At 52.2% G+C, this 21,363-nt stretch overlaps 1 protein-coding gene across 1 annotated transcript in view; it reads left to right on the plus strand.

Moving 5' to 3' along the window:
• The first annotated feature begins 7,875 nt into the window (after positions 1-7,875).
• The window catches only part of Adcy5 (adenylate cyclase 5), a 146,521-nt gene continuing 133,033 nt past the window's right edge, over positions 7,876-21,363 (plus strand). The window contains exon 1 of the mRNA XM_032900156.1: positions 7,876-9,533. Within this exon, the coding sequence (XP_032756047.1) occupies positions 8,397-9,533 (1,137 nt within the window). The 5' untranslated portion in view covers positions 7,876-8,396. The remainder of the gene's footprint in view (positions 9,534-21,363) is intronic.

Here is a 21,363-nt window from a genome sequence, read left to right on the forward strand (position 1 = left end):
CTGGAGTGCTGGGGTTATAGGCATGAGGCACCACACTCAGAAACTTGTCCTGTCTTGTGTAGACTCAATTTTCAAACCCTCAGGAGGTGGTAAGTTCCTTCTGCTCTACAGAAGGAGCCCCGCGTTCTTAGAATTTCTAAGTTTTTTTGAAGAACGCAATCTGAGGCAGGTCTCCTGAAAACACGTAGAAGAGAACGTTCTCTTTTATTTTCAGACAGGGTCTCTAGCCCACGCTGGTCACGAACTTCTTGTGCGGCTGGGGACGAGCTTGAATTTTGAGCCTCCTGTCTCTATCGCTCCGATACTGATGATTACAAGCATGTCGGATTATGTCAGGTTCATGCAGGGCTGAGGGTAGAATTCAGAGCTTCAGGCATGCAAGGTATCTTAGAGTTTCTATTGCTATGATAAACACCATGGACCAAAAGCCTGTAAGAAATACTACGGACCAAGAGCAACTTGGGGAGGATAGGGTTTCTTTCACTTTGCCATTCCCTGTCACAGGCCATCACCAGGGGAAGGCAGGGCAGGAACCTGGAGGCAGGAGCTGATGCATAGCCAATGGAACAGTGCTGCTTGCTGACTTGCTCCTCCTGGCTTGCTTTCTAACAGCATTCAGGACCAGCAGCCCAGCGGTGGTACTGCCCACAGTGGGCGACGCCCTTCCACATCAACCACTAATCCGGAGAATACTCACAGACTTGCCTACAGGTAAATCTGGTAAGAGCATTTTCCCAAGTGAGGTTCTCTCTTCCCAAATGACACTAGCCTGTGTCAAATGGACATAAAAGCTAGCCAGCCCATTAGACAAGCACTTTACCACAAGGGCTATCCTCAGCCTCGGAAAATTCAGTTCTGACCCCGAGTTCCTTCCTAACTGTTTCTCATTCCTGCACTCGCTTACCCATTGCTCTCCCATACTGTGGTTGTACTTGGCCCTGAGCCTTCTTTTCTTCCTTTTCCTCACAGTTCCCTGCTCCTAAGTATGAAGGGCATTTGAGGGCAGGGCATGTATGGATAACACACACATCCATACCAGCTTGCTTACACTTTTTCAATCCTGCACAAACCCTTCAACATATCAAGAACACTGCACTTCTTTCTTAAGTACTGTATTGAGATAGACTTTCAAGAGGTGGTTTACTGTACGTGTGTTTGTATATGTGCGTGTGTGCATATACACTTCTATACAAGTGCCCTGAGAGGCCAGAAATGGACGTTGGATCTCCTAATGTCGTTTGTGAGCTGTCTGATGTGGGTGCTGGGAAGCAAACTCCAGTCCTCTAGAGGAGCAGCAAGTGCCCTTCAGTGCTGAACACCTCTCCAGCCCCTGAGGTAGAACTTTGGCACCATGGCGTACTCCCCAGTCTCGGAGCTGTATGCTTCACCACACTCAGCATTTATGTGAGTGCTGGAAAGTAAATGCTCACCCTCATGTTTGAGAAGCAAGAACTTTACTCGCAGAGCCCTCGCCCTCTCCCCCTCCCCCCAGAGATTCCATTCTGTAATTCAATGGTTTCTAGTATATTTACAGAGTTACACAATCACCGTAATCTAATTTTAAAACATCTCCATCACCCTAAATCTACCCATGAGCTGTCACTACCCAGTCCTCTTCTCCTCTAGGCCTCAAAACCCACTAATCTATGTTCTGTCTCTGGATTTTCTGCATTTTTTTTTGAGTGTTAGCCCAAAGTATGAACCTCTACTAGTGGGATTTTAAGCTGAGTGGGCAAAAGAGTTTGTATATAGAGGAATGCTGCCAGAACTAACTTCTCTAGGAACGATTGCGTATTCTAAAACACTTAGGTCCTAACGTTCTGGTTCTAAAGTAGATATATTCTTCAAAAGGAGTGGTCTGGAGTAGTGTAGAACGAAGTCCTGAAGGGACAGAGACATAAGGGATAGATGGTCAGAGTGGATAATGGTCTGTATATGCTTGGCCCAGGGACTGACACTATTGGTGGGTATGGCGTTGTTGGAGTGGGTGTGTCACTGTGGGAGTGGGCTCTAAGACCCTCATCTTAGCTGCCTGGAAGCCAGTCTTTTCCTGTTTGCCTTCAGATGAAGATGTAGAACTCTCAGCTCCTCCTGCACCATGCCTGCCTGGATGCTGCCATGCTTCCTGCCTTGATGATAATGGACTGAACCTCTGAACCTGTAAGCCAGCCCCAATTAAATGTTGTCCTTGGTCATGGTGTCTGTTCACAGCAGTAAAACCCTAACTAAGACAGTGGCTCTGACTGACTACAGACACATTTCTCAAAGGCCCTTGGAGCAGAGCAGCAGAGAACAAGTGCTGAGATTCCCAATGGCAAAATGCAAGCTTACTGCAGAGGGGCCTCAGGCCAGTATCCTCTACCTCTGCTGTATAGCCTGGACATTCTTTCTCTCTTTTTTTTTAATGGTTTATGTGTATGAGTACACTGTAGCTGACATCAGACACACCGGAAGAGGGCATCAGATCTCATTACAGATGGTTGTGAGCCACTGTGTGGTTGCTGGGAATTGAACTCAGGACCTCTGGAAGAACAGTCAGTGCTCTTAACCGCTGAGCCATCTCTCCAGCCCTGAGTCTGGGCATTCTTAGGAACTGCTTTTCCACCCTATGGTCCTGCTTTTCTGAGTAATCTCCCCATCTGAAAGACTCTTCCCTCACACGGGGAACAGACCTCAGACTGTCCCAGCCAGTGGTCTTCTCATTGCTGTCACTCTGGTCCCAGACTGCATCTGCTCCGAAATAGCTTCCTGATTTGTCTATGGTCTTGAGATGTCCTTTGTCACTGCCAGAGGCTGCCTCCTAACACCAGGGCACTCCTGTTCTCAAATCGTGTGTGTGCTTTACAGTGTATGCATCTGTAGAGGCCAGAGGTCGATCTCCACGTCTGTGTCTATGTTCTGCATCTTCCTTTTTGACAGGGCCACTTAATGAACCTGGAACTTGCTGCTGTGCTCGCTTGCTGGCTGGTGTTATGGACTGGCGTTCATGTGGGTGCTGGGGATCTGAACTCATGTCTTCATGCTTGAGCAGCAAGACCCTCCATAGCTCCACTTCCTTATTTTTTGTAGGTTTATTATTTTATGTCTGAGTATTTTGCATGCATGTAAAAAAATGTACACGCATGAGCCTGGTGATTGAAGAGATAACAGAAGGTGTCAGACCCCTGGGACTGAAGTTACATAGACTTGTGAGTCACCTTGCAGGTAATAGGAATTGAATCTGGGTTCTCCACATGGGCAACAAATGCTGTTAATTGCTGGGCTAACTCTCCACATGTGTTCCTCTTTGTCTTTAAAACCACTCCCCTGCATTGTGTTGAAGCATTCAATCCAAATATCCATCTCCATTTATCATGGCAAGCTCCCTCCACACTCATACTTGAGGCCACATCCTGAGTGGGCAACTGTGTGTCAGGGACCAGGCTTAGCACTGGGTACAGAGTGAACAATACTAATTTGGCAGACTGTGTGTAACCAGGTCTGGAAAGATATCCAAACCATGTGCTGATGCGAGCGAGGTACCCTGAGAGCAGAGGAGCTGGGAGTGCTTACCAACCCCAGACAGGTGCAGGGGCATTAAAAAGGGCTTCCCCTAGGTGCTGATCACTTCAGAGGAAGGGATAGTGTCTACAGTGTCTTATGGAGCAGTCCAGGGGCCGAGTCATATGGGAAGTGGTGGGGGAATGAAAGTGGCTGTGTGAGCAGTTTTCGGAGGGGATTCAATGAGATGAAGTGGACCAGAAGTTGTCAAGGCAAGGAGGGGCCCTTCTGGACAAAGGTGGTAATGAGGATGTGGAAGGAGAGACAGATATGGACAGATCACCACTCACAACGAATTTGGGAACAGTCATCCCACTGTCCGTGAGAAAGCACGAGGGGCAGCGAGCTACTTGGATCTTAGACAAAAGGACGCAGATATGGGTGTGTACCAAGAGCATCCAAGGGCCAGTTGGTGCCTCACAAGTCAAGGGCTGGTGGCAGAGTTCTGAAATATTACAAGGACATTATGTTCATCTTTTGATGGAACAGATTTACTTGCAGGAATTTCTCCCAAGAATGCGTGTAAAGATTTATCTATCAAAATGCTAACAGTAAAAGAATGAGAATATATTATAAATGACCACGAGAGTGATTAATGGTTAACAGAAGAGTATTGCTTATGACAGTTCCAATATGCTCATACAATGGAGTTTCACTCCAACAATTAAAGAGACATTAACCCAATGCAGTGGTAACCCCCCCCCCACCGTGCTCCGGAAGCTGAGGCAGGGGGATTACAGGTTCAAGGCCAGCCTGATTTACATAGCGAGAATGTGTTCAAATTGAGTATTGCAAATAAACTGTTTATTGACATGAAAAACATTGACACCATTATGACACACACAGCTTTTGTTGTAAAAAAAAATGATTACTGTAATTGAAGAGAACTGAAAGAATGTCAGAGTGGGGAGTGCTTGCTACTGTGTTAGAAGTCCTAGTTTCAATTAGCAGGACTGGATGAGTGGGGGGCGGGTAGAGAAGAGGGGAAGGAAGAGGAGGAAGGAGGGAGATGAGAGGGGAGGAGGGAAAGAAGAGGGGAGGAGGGAGGAGGGAAAGGAGGGCGAGGAGGAGGGAAAGAGGGGAAGAGGGAGGAGGGAAAGGAGGGGGGGGAGGAGGAAAGAGGGGAAGAGGGAGGAGGAGGGAAAGGAGGGGGAGGAGGAGGGAAAGAGGGGAAAGGAGGGGGGGAGGAGGGGAAGAGGAGGGGGAGGGAAAGGAGGGGGAGGAGGAGGGAAAGAGGGGAGGGGGAGGAGGGAAAGGAGGGGGAGAAGGGAGGAGGGAGGAGGGAGGAGGGAGGAGGGAAAGGAATGAGAACAAGTTCAAGGATGCAACCTCACTGTCTACCTGCCTGCCTTCTCCGCACGCAGTTGCCTATCTCCCAAGTGTCTCTTAAACATCTTATGTGCTATGACGGCTGAATTCTGGAAACGCGTTCATCTTTATGCTGGAGTCATCAGCACTTTCTTTAAGAAGGTTGAAAAAGTTTACAGGAGGTCACTGACTTAGACTGAGATCCTGCACCAGACCCAACGGACCCAACTGAAATGCACTCAGGCTCAGGTCCCAGTCAGGCCACACTGCTATTCATCTGACCTTCCAGGAAACCAGGGGGCAGCGAGAGGATACGCAGGTGTGAGCATCCCAAACGTGCCAGCCTCCACCAGATAAGGAAGTCCGGCTCTGGGTTCACCTTCTTTGAAATGAGCTATGCTCTCTTTGTTCTGATTCTGCCTCTTCAGCCATTTTCTGTCTAGAAAGCCAGAGCGCTTCTGCGTAGCTCATCAGATCACTCAGTCTATCACACTGAATGAGCTGTTGCTTGATTCCCAAATCGCAAAGAAAAGCCAATTAAGATCACAACGAAATCTGTTCTCTTATTGGCGTTTGACTCTGACAATAGAATATCCCTACAGTACCAAGAAGCTTAAAAAATACTGCCCATCTTCCTTCCCTGCTGGACCCAGATTGCACCCCCAGAATCTTTTTGACGCTCCCAGTGGGAAACGACGGGTTTTCTGTATACTGATAGGCTCTTGGAATCTCGTCAGATAGTGAGGGTGGGTGAGCTGGAGGGTCTGGCCAGCTCTGCTCGCTCCCTGGTTATGAGTTCCAGGCCCAGTCTGCTCATCTTTTCTTGGTAGCATCCAGCACAGTACAGTGCTTTGCAAATTTCCAACGTGAAAAGGGTTTTGTTGGCTAGGTTCGTGTTGCTTTTTACCACTTAGCTAATCATAGATTACTCAAAGGCTGGATGATTACTCAAGATCCCGTTTACTCAGATCCCTTGGAATTTCTCTCCTTTTTTTTTTATCCTCCTGATTTGTAGCCCTGGAAAGGTTTATCTTCAGTCGCCCTGGAAATGACCAGTAGGGGATCTGGACTTCTAGGCTTCTTGTCAACTTTGGAGGAGGGCAGAAGGATGAAGACGCTGACAGAATATGCTTCAGCCTCCCCAAGCAAAACTGCCAGAATTCTGGTCGGTCAGCTCAGGGGTCAAGAGAGCTGAAGAGGCAGACAGACCCAGGTCTTCTACTCAGCTTATCTACTCTTGTCCTCCCTTGCCTTTATTCAGGAGTTCCCAGAAGGGTCATTTTTGCTTCTCTGACTGACAAAGAGATTCTAGCTTGCTGTGGGAGCATCTGGGTAGGTGTGGGAGACACCCTAGCATTGAAGAAAAGATCTTTGGATTGTGGTTTGGAGACCTGTGTGGCGTATTCCAAGTTGACCAAGTTCTTAGAGCCTCAGTTTCCACACTGGCAAACAGGAACTAACTACGCAGGCCCTGTCCCCATCATAGACCATGGTTGTTACTAGAACCAAATGTGATTTAAAAGACACGGACAGGCAAAGGGTTCCTTATAAACGCCAGGTGTTCCCACAGCTGCCAGTGGTATCTTCTCTTAGTAACTACGCTCCGAAGCGGTCCTGCCCGCCCCACCCTGGCTGCATCGGCCTCACCCACTGCCAGCAACTCCATCTTTTCTATCGCTGTCTTTCTGTCTCAGACATCCTCGGTCTCTGCATCTCCCTAGTTCATTTCCGGGTCTGGCTCTGGGTCCCTCCGTCCTCTCCAGGGACGCTGTCTCCAGTTCCCTGCGGCAGTAGCGGCCGGGGCGCCCCCCACCCGGCGCGCCCTCCGTTGGCACCGTAGCCGGGCCACAGAATCGCCCAATAAGAGCGCCGGACTCGAGTCTGACAGCTCTGGAAGCGGCCAATAGAGCCGGACCAGAGAAGGGGGGCGCAGCACCGTAGCTGAAGTTGGGCTGAATGGGGGTGGGGGAGAAAGGGTAATAAAAAGAGGGGAGATAGGACTGGGGTCGCAAGACCCGGCCCGGGGTGGATCGCCCACTACCCAGGTCCGACGAGGGATCCGTCAGTTGACCCGGCTCCAAGCACCAGGGAGGGAGGGGCGCAGTGAAAATTTTAGGTGAGGAAGGGCGCGGGGGTCCCTGCGGCCCCCAGGGCGAGCTTGAGGTATGCTCGCGGAGCTCGGGGCCAGGGGTTCGGGCGGCCGCAGGGCAGAGGGGCGGAGGCGGCCGCACGCCGCTGTGAGCCGAGGCCAGGCGGCGCGGGGGCAGGGGAGGCGGCGGGAGGAGGGGATGCGGAGGGCGCTCCGGCGGCGGCGGCGGCGGCGAGCGGGCGAGAAGGGAGGAGCGGCGCGAGCGGCCGGAGCGGCGCAGGGCCCGAGGCGTGCATGGCGCGCCCGGAGCCGGGCTCCCGCGGGCCCCTCGGGAGCGCTCCCGGGGCGCCGCGGCTCTTCGGCCGGCCCTTGTCGGCCGGCTGCTGTTGAGCCGCAGCCCTCCATCGCTGGATGCCGTGGTCCCCGGGAGAAGCCCGCCTGCGTTGGGGCAGAACGGCGGCGGCGCTGCGCCGGATTCCACCCTCCGCGTAGTGGTTCTGCGCCCGGCCACGGTGGGCCAGCAGCCGGCAGCGAGGAACCCGGGGCTTGCGGAGCCAGCGACTCAGCCCTCGGGACCTGCGGGCGCGGGGCAGCCTGCTGGGTCTGGGGGACGGGAGAAGACGAGGAGGGAAGGGCCGCACCGCAGGAGCCGGTCCTCGCCCCCGCCCCCTGCGCGGACGCGCCGGAGGCTCTGTTCGCCTTTCGCGGGGGCCACGCTCCCACTCGCGCCTCTGGAGGTGGGGGATGCGGGCGACGGCCCCCCCGGGCTCCAGGACCCTCCTCCCCAGGGCTCCGGAGCTCTTGCTCCGCCCGCCGCCCCCTCCCCCGTCCTCTCCACCCCCCATCCCACCTCCCCACCCCTCGTAAGAAAATAATGCTGGCAGGAGCCTGCACCTCCCAGTCGCTCCCAGTGCGCTGCGAGCAAAGGGCACCCGCTGCGTCTCCGTGCCGGGACCCCTGCCGAGCCGCCCTCGCCGCCACCTTGCTGGGAGAGTCGCTGCGCTCCGCTTAGGCAGAAGCCTCGAGCGCCGCGCCCGGGAACTGCCAGCTTCGGAGAGGCGCCGCCCGCAAGGACACCTCTCCGTCCCGCCTGGTCCTCAACTCCCGGCCCGAGCTCGACGCGAGCCAGGAGTCCGGACGTCTCTGCGCGCCGCGCAGCAGCCAGAGCTGTCCCCACTGCCCCGGCTCGGAGCCAACTCCGTCTCGGACCTGGGACTCTGGACTCTGATTCGTAGCTACTTCTCACCTCGGGGCTGCGCTGTCTCCCCGCTAGCCTTCCCGTTGTCCTCCACCGCTCAGGACGGGGGTGCCACGATGTCCCACTGCTGCGCAGGGCCCTGGGCCTCCCTCGACGTGTGACCCTAGCCTGGTCCCCCTGCTTGGCCGTCCGCCCTCTCCTTGGAGACCCCCGGCCCGGCCCCCGGGGGAAGAGGAAGAAGACGACGAAGCCGAGGGGGGGATGTCCGGCTCCAAAAGCGTGAGCCCCCCGGGCTACGCTGCACAGACAGCGGCGTCGCCGGCGCCCCGGGGAGGCCCGGAGCATCGCGCCGCGTGGGGAGAAGCCGATTCCCGCGCCAATGGCTACCCCCACGCCCCCGGGGGATCGACCCGCGGCTCCACCAAGCGATCTGGGGGAGCGGTGACCCCACAACAGCAGCAGCGCCTGGCTAGCCGTTGGCGCGGTGGCGACGACGATGAAGACCCTCCACTAAGCGGTGACGACCCTCTGGTCGGAGGCTTCGGCTTCAGCTTCCGTTCTAAGTCGGCCTGGCAGGAGCGCGGCGGCGACGACGGCTGTCGCGGCAGCAGGCGGCAGCGGCGGGGCGCGGCTGGAGGGGGCAGCACCCGGGCGCCCCCTGCGGGCGGCAGTAGCAGTTCGGCGGCGGCCGCAGCGGCCGCAGGTGGCACGGAGGTGCGCCCCCGCTCGGTGGAGCTGGGCCTGGAGGAGCGTCGAGGAAAAGGCCGAGCGGCCGAGGAGCTGGAGCCCGGAACTGGCACTGTCGAGGATGGAGACGGGTCCGAGGATGGAGGCAGTTCCGTGGCGTCAGGCTCTGGGACCGGCACGGTGCTGTCGTTGGGCGCCTGCTGCCTGGCCTTGCTGCAGATATTCCGCTCTAAGAAGTTCCCGTCGGACAAACTGGAGCGTCTGTACCAGCGCTATTTCTTCCGCCTGAACCAGAGCAGCCTCACCATGCTCATGGCCGTGCTGGTGCTCGTGTGCCTGGTCATGCTCGCTTTCCACGCGGCACGGCTCCCGCTCCAGGTAGTCTACCTGGCCGTGTTGGCAGCTGCTGTGGGCGTGATCCTTATCATGGCTGTGCTCTGCAACCGTGCAGCCTTCCACCAGGACCACATGGGCCTGGCCTGCTATGCGCTCATTGCAGTGGTGCTGGCCGTCCAGGTAGTGGGCCTGTTGCTGCCACAGCCACGCAGCGCCTCCGAGGGCATCTGGTGGACCGTGTTCTTCATCTATACCATCTACACCCTGCTGCCTGTGCGCATGAGGGCTGCGGTGCTCAGCGGGGTGCTTCTGTCGGCTCTCCACTTGGCCATCTCTCTGCACACCAACGCCCAGGACCAGTTTCTGCTGAAACAGGTAGGGGCCCACTTGGCCACACTTGATTGAGGGGTGGGCAGGCGTCGGCCTGATTTTAGAGAAAAGGAATTAAGTCCACACCAGTTAAAAGTGGTAAAAAGTAGCCAGAGAGACCAGGCTTCATGCCCCGCTGCGGGGTGCGCCTTCTAGGCCTAGCTTCTTTATCTATTAAAGACTACTCTTGTATGGCTGGTAATGTTGCCACCCGGTAGAGGACATTCTTCATACTAGTCACAATTGCCAACTTAGGCAAAAAAGGAGGGTTTGGGACATTTTCAAAGTCCCCATTTCTTTCAGAACTTCTGGTCTTGTATAAACGACTCTCCCAACATCAGTGGCTGGACCCTCTAGTAGCCATCCCCTCCTGAACTCCTCTGTGGGTTTGTTAGCCGGTCCTGGACACAGCGTTGTAAAAGACTGTTGCCCAGTCTTAAGGAGGAGTCTATAACCCTGCCCCCTGAGGCAGGGAGTTGTTGGGATCTTGAAGCTGATTTAAGTTTGCTTTCTCTCCCAAAGTGACCCAAGCCACAAAATTTGCCTTTAGCACAGGTGGGAAGGAGCTATTGTGCTGTGTGTGATGCCGGTGTGATGGCTGTCCCCTTTCCGGCTGTGAGGAGTGAGCATCACGATCCTCTCCAACGGACACTCCGGGTGCTGATATGCAGGCACCTTATATCCCTAACGGGACCTGTTGGGCAAACCTAGGGCTCAGAAGGACATCAGACTTATGGTTCTTGGTTAACTGGTGACTCAGACTTGACCCCAGGGTGAGATGGTCTCCCTGATATCCACACCCTGTTCTCTGCCACAGTCTGTGAGCCCCATGGGGCCTGTTTGTACGTTGTTCATTTGGAACATCAACTGGGGTCTTGCAGGTGGGTGAGTGTAGCTTTGGACGGCGCTGCACGCCCCTACCCCTCCTTTGCTACCTGCCCCTTCTCATAGAACCTCTCGACAGAATTCCCTTGTTATTGCTTCCCTCCTCCTCTCCTCTTCTACCTTCTTTTCCCAGACTTTGATCCCGTCCAATGCTGCATCCTTCTGGGTGCGCTCTCCCGTGCCCTCAGGGTACATCCACACCCATGGGGAATAATAAATCATATAAGTTCTGACTCTTCATGGGGCACTGTGACTGGGAGAGACCTCTCTGGGTCCCGAGTTTCTCTTCTAGAGGATGAAAGGGTTCACTGTGCCCCTTTTACTCTGAGTATCCTCAGTGTGGAGCCTCACCTCTTGTGAGGATCTCCTCTTATGGCCACGCTGGGTTTTCTCCTCTCTGCTTGGTTAACAGTAGACCCAGAGGCATGTCGAAACAGTCGTTCTTCTCTGCCAGCCACTGACTTTGCTAGTGTAACATCCTCAGAGTCCTGGGCTGCTCATCTCTCTCCTCTCTCCTCTCTCCTCTCTCTCTCCTCTCTCTCTCCCCTCCCTCTCTCTCTCTCTCTCTCTCTCTCTCTCTCTCTCTCCTCCCTCTCTCCCTCTCCTCTCTCCCTCTCTCTCCCTCTCTCCCTCCCCCAGGTGTACTAGATACCTAGCTCGATTTAGTAACTTCTCACAGGCTTGGTTGGGGTCCAGTGAGTGGACCAGGTCAAATGGGAGGCAGTGTGCATTTTTCTGATCTGGTATCACAAAGGGAGGGGGTTTAGACATCAGCTTTGAACTTGAGAGCCATCTTTTAAGATATGGTTGTTGTTTGAAAGGGTTGCTACTGTCGTTATGGGGCTACAGTCTTAAATGGGCATTGTGTCAGTGGGGGGTGGGGTGGGCGCAGCTCTTCTTTGGAAGGAAGAGTCTTTGGCTTGTGTGTGGCAGTGGAGGTTTCCAGGCTAGCTCAAGGCACTTACAGACTTGAGAACCTGAGGTCTGACAACAATGAGAGGTAGTCCTGAGCATAGGCTTTCGTGGAGATAAACCCAAGCCTCGTCTTAGCGTGAACAAGACTGTGCAATCTTGTCTGTCAGCTGGATTTTCCCTGGTGGTTCCTCAGGCTAGTCCTTCTTCCCTCCCTCTCTACCCGTCCACATGCCAGGCTTTTTTTTTTTTTTTCCCCCACTGTGGTCTTTAGACTTTTTCCTTGGCTGCAGGGTTTGGAGTAGGTTTATACTTAACTTTTTTTTTCTTTTTTTAAAATATCTTCTCTAAGTCTAGCAGAGCTGGATAGGATTGGGCCAAGACAAGGGAACACAAACATTCTTTCTGTTTGGTCTCAGAGAAAACAGCACCTTCTATTTTATTTTATTATTTTATTTTTTGTACTTGACTTTCAGATTATGCATGACCCAGAATGTGTCTTTCTTGAGTAAAAACTGTGCTGGGTGATGGAGAAACGGAAGTGGACCAGCCAAGCGTTTACCTCACCTCAGATTGCTTTAAAGCAGCAGGTGTTGGAGAGTGACTCTGGTTAGTTGTTAAGTTCGTTTCCCTAATGAAGACTCGTGCCCAGGACAGGTGGTGATAGTAAACCTGTTCCGTGTTTGAGCTCTGATGCCCCTCACTGCTGACCCTGCCTCTCCACTCTGTGGCGTTTGGACCGTGTAGCAGGCTGACAGTACATTCTGGGAGCATTTCTTCATGTCTGCAAGGCTAACATCTACCCTACTATAGCCTGGGGCTCTCAGCAAGATCTAGTCTGTGTGCTTTGCCCCACCCCTTTGATGTGTGGGCTTCATCTTGGCTCAGTCAGGGAAGCAGCCCTTGGTTTCTTAGCATGTTGGTCTTCACCTGGAAGATTACTAAGACTGGAGGTGCAGGGGCCCCTCTTGGTGGTACTGGGTACTCCTTTCTTCCTCTCTCCCCACCTGCTCCTTCCCTCTCACTTCCTCTTTCTTCTCCATCCACTCCAGCACCTACCCTTTCCTCGGCCTTTCAGCTCGTTCTGCCTTCTTCTTTGGCCTCTCAGCCTCTTCTATGCTCGTGCATTGCTCTCATGGTTTTATCCCCTCACTTGAGGGTACAGTAGGAGTGTCATAGGTTGTTGGTTTTTTTTCCTCCTTTGCCTGTTAGAGGTCCCTGTGCTACACCCATACCATAAATAACACTCGAGCATCTGCCAAACACATTCCTCACTTGTGTTAATAGGCTGCAATGATGCTGGAGCCTGTTGCCATGGCAACCTCATTTTTGTTTGACTGTATCCCACTCTGCTACATAAAGCCTCTGTGTGCACTCACACACAAACAAGCATGCTCCCACAACTATTACCCGTTCTTGGCTGTCAGAGAATGTTTTTGGAGATAATGTCCTGGGGACCTGTGGGGGTGAGGTGTTCATTTGAACTCCAGAAGACAGTCATTTCTTTCTTCCAGAGATATCTTAGGAAGTGAGATGGATGGACAAGCTCTTTGGGAAGTAGGGACCCTGTTCAAATGTGGGATGTTTTATTTTGTGGCCACATTAAACCTGCTTGGCACAACCTCTGGTGGGAAGATTCTGACCCTGCGAGTTTCTCGGGAGCTTGCAGGGGGGATGCCCACCCCCCGCCTCTTGACTTCTATCTGCCGTAGCTCCTCACCCTTCTTCTCTCCCAGCCCCTTTGGGAGAAGCTTAGCTTAGTGGTTTCTTGTATGTCTTCTTTTGTACCTGTTTGAAACTGACAACTGTCACCAGTTGTTCCAGCCATCAGAACGGCACAGGCACTGTGTGGGTGATGTTCCGTGACTGAGCACGTGTGCATGTCTGCCTCGAGGAAGTAAGGATGAGGATGTAGGTCAGGAATGGAGTCCCATGGCTGTTCAGGGACAAGCATATGTGCATGTGCCTGCTTGTCTGCCTATCTGCTTGTCCGTCCATCAGTCTGTCTGACTAGTGCTGGGGTGGCTGGAAAGCCTTTCAGAGGAGATCCTTGCAGCTCTGACCTGCTTGTTTTGGGCTGGCTTCCAAGGGTTCTTGCCTTTCTCATTATTCTAATGATAGCGAATTATCATTATTGACCTGAGCTCCCCAGGGAGGGCCTGGTTCACCCTCTTGTCATTTAATCTTTGAGCCTAGGGGCTTGAGTGATCTACTCCCTTGCCCCCCTGCTCCTGCAGCCGGTGTGTTTCACAGTATCTGCCTAGAAGCCGCCTCCTCGCTCTGGAACATGGCCCAGAGGCCTTCTGATGGGTCACCGTGGCCTCCCCAAAGTGTGCTGCTGCTGGGTCACATGGAAAGGGACACACTTACCCTACAGTCCCTGCATTGTCTTCCGCCAGTTAATTCTTCATCACTTGTATTTCTGTGCAAGGGCAACCTGGCCACAAGTGAAGCCCGCAGGCTGGAGTCAGGGTCGGCTTTAAGTCTGGAACAGAGGAGGGTCTGTTTGTCGCCCCTCAATTAGCCTCGGGGCTAATTGCATTTGCTAGTTCTGTTTCCTAATTGTTTTCAATTCTGTTTTCCTTTTGCAGGCAGCTAGGACAGGGTACTTAGAGGGGAGTAGATGTGGCTCCTGGCAGAGCTCGAGCAGGCTTCTAGATTGGGGGTGGGGGTCTTTTGCTAGCTCTTGGGAGGGGGAAGAATCAGTGATATGAGGGGGAAGAGCCCGTTAGTGACAACTCAGAAGGTCAGAATGGTCTGCTGCTGGGTTGATGGAGATCCTCATAGTCAGTCTAAGTCGATGTGCACATAAGATCTCAGGAACAGTATACTCACATTTGTCCATACAGAGGATACATGACCTCTCCAACTTCTCTACACAAAGGGTTGGGACCCAAGCTGTCCTGTGCAGACAGGCCTTGGCCACGAGTGCCTGTGTCAATGCTGGGAGTTGGCATCAGAATAAGGCCCAGGCTTGGGCCAGGCCACCTCCTCTCCTGAGAGACATGGAACTGCCACCAGGGTTCCAGTCAAATGTGGGAGTAGGGGTGGGGCAGGGGACCCCAGGAGGGACTCTTCCTAGGTTATGCCGGCTCCTAGCTGGGTGACTTCCTGTTCACAAGGCCTACATAATACCTCAGCTAACTTCTTTCATTTTGTGGCAGGCCCAGTTTGGGATTGCTTACTTCTCAGGAGTGCTGGGAATGGAAACTTCCCATGCTGAGAACTTCACCATGGTTTTTCCCATAAGTCCTTTGGGTATAGTTATCTAAGTGATGTTCGAGCATATTCTTCTCTTATCCATGCTTATCAGATAGGAGTAGCTGGCTCAAACTGGAATGCAGCAAACTGGAAAGTCAAAGGTTTTTTTTTTTTCTTTTTTCTTTTTTTTGGAGCTGGGGACCGAACCCAGGGCCTTGTGCCTGCTCAGCAAGTGCTCTACCACTGGGCTAAATCCCCAACCCCGAAAGTCAAAGTTTTATACATACATGCATATACAGACACATTGTACACACACATATACATACACGCAGGCATGCATACACACATGCAGGCATGAACATTCACACATGCACACACGCATGCAGGTATGCACACATACACACATGTGCACACACATTTTTACATACATACATGCATGTATGAACATATATATATACAATGCAGGCATGCACATACATGCACACTTACACACCCATGCACAGGTGCACACACATACACACGCACATGCACACACACTTTCACCTTCTCAAGGCAATGTCCAGTTGCAAGATGGGAAAGATCTCTATAACACTATGAACAAAATCCAGGGATTTCTAATTAACAAACAGTGAGCTCTAGTGGGTGGTCTGTGGGTTGTGGGAGAAAAAACAAACAAACAAACAATGACCTCCCATAAGTCCATCTTTGGTGTGACTGTAGGAAAAGTAGGTAGAACTCTTGGTTCTATTATATGAGATCCAGTTTGTAGGAAGGTTGAAATCTTGTCACGTATGATGTTTAGTTCTAAAATTCAGAGGGAGGTGACTAGTACTATAGTACTAAAGACCTTGAATTCTAAGGGGACAGTTGACAGAGTGTCGGATACTGCAGGAGAGAAATGAACTAGACAAGCTGTTGTGATTTCTTGTTGGAGTTTACAAGAGGTGCTAACTCAGTTTTGGTTGCTCCCAAGGATAGGTTTTAGGGCAGAAAATAGAGGCATATTTTCGCCCCAGGTAGGAGGCCTTTTTGGCAACTGGATTTGCAGTGACTGAAGAAGATGCTGTCTGTCAGTGGGGTGCAAGCGTGGAGCCAGAAGGCTGCCTGCTAGGCTCGCTGTGGCACTGTGGCAGTAAGAGCTCACCTCCGTTAGTTTATCACTGAGCCTATCCTAGGCTATCACTGTCCTCTGTGGGGATTTTGGAAGATGCAGATACACAGGTGCTGCTAGAAAGTGCAACTTCCAAGGATCTGGGACGGATGCCAGAAATTGTTGGATTTGTTTATTTGTTTTGGTGCTAGGGATCAACACAGGGCCTTGAGCATGTTAAGCAAGGGCTACATGCAATAAATCCCTCAACCTGAACTATTTCTCCTCTTCCTTCTCCTTCCTCTTTCTCCTTCCCCCATCCCCCTTCCCTATCTTCCCTCTTTCTTCTCTTCCTCCTCCCCTCCCTTCCTCTTCTTTTCTCCTCCTCTTCCTCCCCTCCTCCTCTCTCTCCTCCTCTTCCTCCTCCTCCTCCTCCTCTTCCTCCTCCTCCTCTTCCTCCTCCTCCTCCTCCTCCTCCTCCTCCTCCTCCTCCTCCTCCTCCTCCTCCTCCTCCTTCTCTTTCTTCTAAAACAGCCTAGATCTAGTATTCCAAGCTCTCCTGGTCTTAATGAGCAAGAGGGGCTCTCTCTGGTGACAGCCCAGCCTAGGATCCAATGGCTTAGCATGCAGGGCAGCACAGCGGTCTCCTGGGTTCTCTGCTCACCTCAGCACTGTCTTCTCAGTATATGATTTCATTCCTCACAATTATAACAAGAAACCTCGGTAGCAAACTTTTTATTACAAAGTAAGTGTTTATTTACTAAAGCTTGAGAGGTTCAGGGACATGGTGTCCACGTTAGCTCATCTCCCATGAGCACTGCCGCTTAATGATCAGCAGAGGCAGGGGCCCATGCAGGTAGAGTCAAGTGGTCACACCTTAACCAGGAGGAGGAGAGAAAGCTGGATGAGATAAAACACCTGACCCAGCAATGTAAACCCGGCAAAGCAGCCATGTCTTAATCTCTTAGGTGGAGGCAGGGGATTCAGAAGTTCAAGGCCATCCTCAACTACATGGTAAGTTTGAGGCCAGCCTGGGCCACAGAGTCCATGGATAGAAGAAAAATCAGACAAAACTGCCAAGAAGTCAAACTTCCGGCGACCTTAGGAACCCCTGAAAGACCTCATATCTCAAAGGTTCCACCGATTCCCAGTAGCGAGTGTCACTCTGGGGACCAATCTTTTAAGCACTATGGATCTTTGGAGAGTCACAGACTATTTTCAGATCATAGTGCGTGACCCCTGTGGAAAGCAGCAGCATTGTGCATGTCTGCTGAGTGGCCTCCAGGAGGGGCTGGTAAGTGCGTGCTCATTCAGGGATGCAGATCTGGAAGGTGATTGGATGGTGGTAGCAGTGAGCCTGCATGGGAGATGTCCAGCTTGGAATTGCTGCTCTCCACTCACCCCTCTCCCCCACCATTCTAGCCTCTATTTCCTGTTGGGGGGGCAGAGCAATCTGTAGTTACTGTGATAGGGCAGGGGCAGTAGAGAGGGGGCGTGGCTAGGTTTGCCAGTTGGTGTAGAAAACACAGGAAAAGGAGGAGGACAGGGGATAGGGAAGGGATTAGGGAATCAGGTTTGAAGGAGCGAAGTCCGAGTTCAGGAAAGTCGTAAGAGAGTGTTGCTGCTGGTATGGGGAGAGGAAGAGCTTGGGAGTGGGGGCAGGGTTGCCCCTGGGAACAAAGGGACATAGTCAGAGGAGGGGGAGACAAACAAAACAGAAGGAGACAGAAGGAGCTTTGTTCTGTAGCCCAGCCTCATGTGTCAGCATGAAATGTGCCCCTCCTAGCCACCTCTTGCTTTGGGGGTTTACACACTGCTACTCTGGGGCTGAGGCCATCTGACATCACTCTCTAGCCTTCTGCTTCTAGGGCTCCCTGGGCAGTGGACATTGTCACTGGGCACACAGCAGGCTAGCTATACTTTCAGAGGGACCCCGGGGGCTCCAGGTCTCATGTCTCCCCAGCGTGATGTACGTACATAGTAGGTGCTCACTGAGGCTCTGAATGAACAAACGGAATGAATGAATGGGTGGTGGGGTGGGTGGATGTCTGCACGCCGACTGTAGGCTTCGCTGAAGTGCTAGACCAACACCTCCACAGAAGGGAGCCAGCCGCTCGGCTTGGAAGCCTATTTTGGTGGGTTGTAATCCTAAACTCTGAGCAGGGCTTCCAAAACCCTCCTGCAGCAATTTTGAAGTGCGTGCCTTAGAAGCGGGGCTGCCGCCTGGCACTGCTGGTACAATACCACTTCCCAGACTGGGAAACCGTCACACAGCCTTCCCCATTCATTCCGACAACCATCTGTCATTGGTGCCTCCTGTGACCCAGGCACTGTGCTAGGCTGAAGGGCTGCGGGTTGGTTCACCCGGGTCCCAGCTCTCTCAGGATGGCCCTTAGCCCAGAGTCTCGCATCAAGCATATTCCCGAGAAGGCCATTAACTTAGATTTCATGGATACTCATACAGTCTATGTTAAATGAGTTTGGGAAGCATGGTCAACCTTCTGCCTCTGTGGGTTCTGCCTCTGTGGATCCAAATACCGCAGATTGAAAAAACATTTGAGTCTGTGCTGAACATGTACAGACACAAATTTTTCTTGCCACTGTTCCCCAAACAGAGCGGAGCTTGCAATAAAGTCACATAGCATTTACATTGTATTAGGTGATATAAGGACTCCAGAGATGGTTTAACATATGGGTGGATGTGTGCGGGTTATGTGTAAACCTCGCCCTATCTTATATACGGGCTTGAAACGTCTGTAGGTTTTGGTGTGTGAGATAGGTCCTGGAACCAAGCCCCCTTAAGACCTTGAGGGACAGCTCTAGGGGTTGAACAGAATTCCCAGGTTTAAAAGGTTTTAATACATTAATACATTGCCAAAAGAGGATATTGCATGAAGTCTTTATCAGATATATTTGATCCCAGATGAGTCCCCCCCGCCCCTCTGCAGGGAATGTGGAACAGGGGACACTAGTGTTGGTAGAACGTACTGCAGCACTCCCAGGACTTGCTTTCCATCCAGTCCCCTGCCTCTGCCTCAGGGATAGACCAACCAAGGACACCACACTGAGGCGTGTGGAGGCCCGTGTTTGGCAGCTCGCCTCCCTTAGAAGGAGATTGCCCAGGCTCCGCTGGCTGGCTGCCTGTAAGTCTCATCTTCCATCTGGGTCAGAAATCCTATAGGAAACAAAAGGACGGGGCTGGACCAGGCTAGTCCTAGTCTCCTTTATCTGGCTTCAGCTTCTCTCAGGAGTTGTCTGCTGCCCTTAGGCTGAGAGCGGGTTGGGCTTCTGCATGGAAGAACTGGGCTCCGCCGAATGTGTTTCTAGAATTCTTGCTTCGGGCTCCGAGTGTGTAGCTGACCATGGGGAGGTAGTAACGGTCATTTCAGATCATCATTTCTCTAAATGTGACTTCTTCCTCTCCTATCCTGAGTCTCCAAAATAAGGGATCTCCTAAAGGATTGGTCCTAAGCAGTGAATAGGTAAGGAGTCTGCTTCACCCTGGGGCACTGCCTAAAGCACCCCGTGCAGAGTCCAATTGCTTTGTTTGTTTCCGAGACGGGGTCTTACACTGTAGCCCATCTCGGCCTTGAATGTGGTAAATAGCCCAGATTGGCCTCAAGCTTGAGTTAATCACCCTAAGTCTCAGTCTCCAAAAATCCTGGGAAAATAAACCTGTACCACCAAGCCTGGCTACATGACCGTAGTATTCTTTTCTTTCCTTGTCTCTAGGTTTTTCTTTTGAACAATTAACATTCTCGTTACTGTTCCTGTGAGTTTGCACGCAGGCAGAGGTCAGAGGCTAGGTTTCAGGAGCAAGTTCTCTCCTTCCACCACGGGTACCAGGGATCCAACTCAGGCCAGCAGGCTTGTGCAGCAAACACGTTCAACTGCTGAACCATCTTGTAGACCCTACCTCGTTTGACCTGAATATTAACCCAAAGAGGGAGAACCTTTTCCTCCCCTCCACCCAACAGCCACTGCAGGAACTTGTGTGAGAACAGCCCACTAACGGTCCTGTAAGGTCCTGCATCAGCGAAGCAGATGTCCAGGTCCCTGACGCTCTTGGGCATGAGCCCTTGGCGTGTGTCTGCCTGTCTAACTTCTAGCTCCTAGAGCCTGAGGGCTTTGAACCTTGGGGCCTACTAGGAGGGCAGGCCAGAAGTGCTCTGACCGTGAGTACCTTCCTTCTTCGTCTAGTGGAACAGTCTAGTTTAGGGTGTGGGTTGTGCCAATTTCCCAGAGTTCTCTGGGAATATTAAGCTCTATAGCTACTTGAGGTGATAACACTGTCTTCCTTCTCCTCTTTCTGGTTGCTTTTTCCTTCTGCCCCCTTCTATTGCTTTCTGGGGTTAACCCCCATGTAAGCCTCCCCCATTTAAGCCCTCCTCTCCAGGTCCTTTTATTAGGGGGAATATAAACAGACAGCGGTCAGCCATGACTTTCACCCGGTTTGGTTGGAACACTAGGGAGCAGAAGGCTGAGTGCTGGGGGCAAAAATGCATCCAGTGCAGAACGGGTGGTAGAAGGTTGACCCTTGGGCTCGCCTTTGGCTCCTCACGCCTACCCGGTGGCTTGTTCATTACTGATACATTGCTGGCAAGACAAGGGGGATGGTGTGAAATTTAAAATATGGTTTTTAGGGAGACTTGTATTTGCTTAGTTGATACTTAAACATCTTTGCCTTTCTATACCCTCTCCGGTTGGCCTCGACCTCTCTCCAGATTAACTAAGCTACGGTCACAAGATGACAATGAACCAGATAACCTCAAAACCATTTTTATTTTCGAAAAAAGAAATGAGAACCCTTGGCTTAGGATTTTTTTGTTTCGCTCTAGTGTGGAACTGAGAGAAAGCCATGCTGACTGGAGGGCATGCTGGCCAGGCTGAGACAGGATGTAGCCAGTGGCTAGCTCAGTAGTCTGTGTTTTCCTTCTTCTTGCCCCACCCCCAATGCCCCCTCATACCCACCTCCCCACCCCCACCTTCTCGACCCCTCCTGCTGCAGTGGTGCATCTGGTAAATTCCACCCAGCTTTCTCAATCTGACGACTGCCCAGACAGCTACACAGGCAGCTACCATTCACTGTGGTGCTCCCTCACAGACAAATACTTATGCACGGCATGGCTGGGGACGTGTGTCCCAAAGGGATGAGATGTGGCACTTGCCAGGGAGGGCTTCACCTCAAATAGTGGAACACCTAGGTCCAGGTTCTTTAGAGCAATGACTCTCAACCTTCCTGGTGCCCTTTAATATAAGTCCTCAGGTTGTGGTTGACTCCCGACCACAAGATTATTTCATTGCTACTTCATAATTGTAATCTTGCTACTCTTTTGAATCATAATATACATATCTGATATGCAGGATATCTGATGTGCAGGATATCTGATGTTCAGCTCCCAAAGGGGTCTCGACCTGCAGAGTGAGAACTGCTGCTCTAGAGGGTTCTCCTGGCTTCCTGTATGTTCTGTTAGCACTGTTATAGGCCTAAGGTGAGGAGGGAGGGTCAGGATCAAGGATTTTCTATCTGCTTTCGAGTCTGAATTCTATAGAGAGCTTCGGAAATAGACCTTACTAAGGCCCACCCAGCCTATTTTAATTAAACTCCCGGGGATGAGACAAGGTGTTCCCAGGGTTGAGATGTGGTCTAGACTGTGGATGCAGTCATTCCAGATGGTTCAATGGCTTCTCCAAGACGCTAGCATTTCACAGGTGGCTGCTCCGTCCAGCAGCCCTGGGGTGTTCACA

The sequence above is a fragment of the Rattus rattus genome, chromosome 4 (genome assembly GCF_011064425.1).
Source record: "Rattus rattus isolate New Zealand chromosome 4, Rrattus_CSIRO_v1, whole genome shotgun sequence".
Taxonomy (NCBI): domain Eukaryota; kingdom Metazoa; phylum Chordata; class Mammalia; order Rodentia; family Muridae; genus Rattus; species Rattus rattus.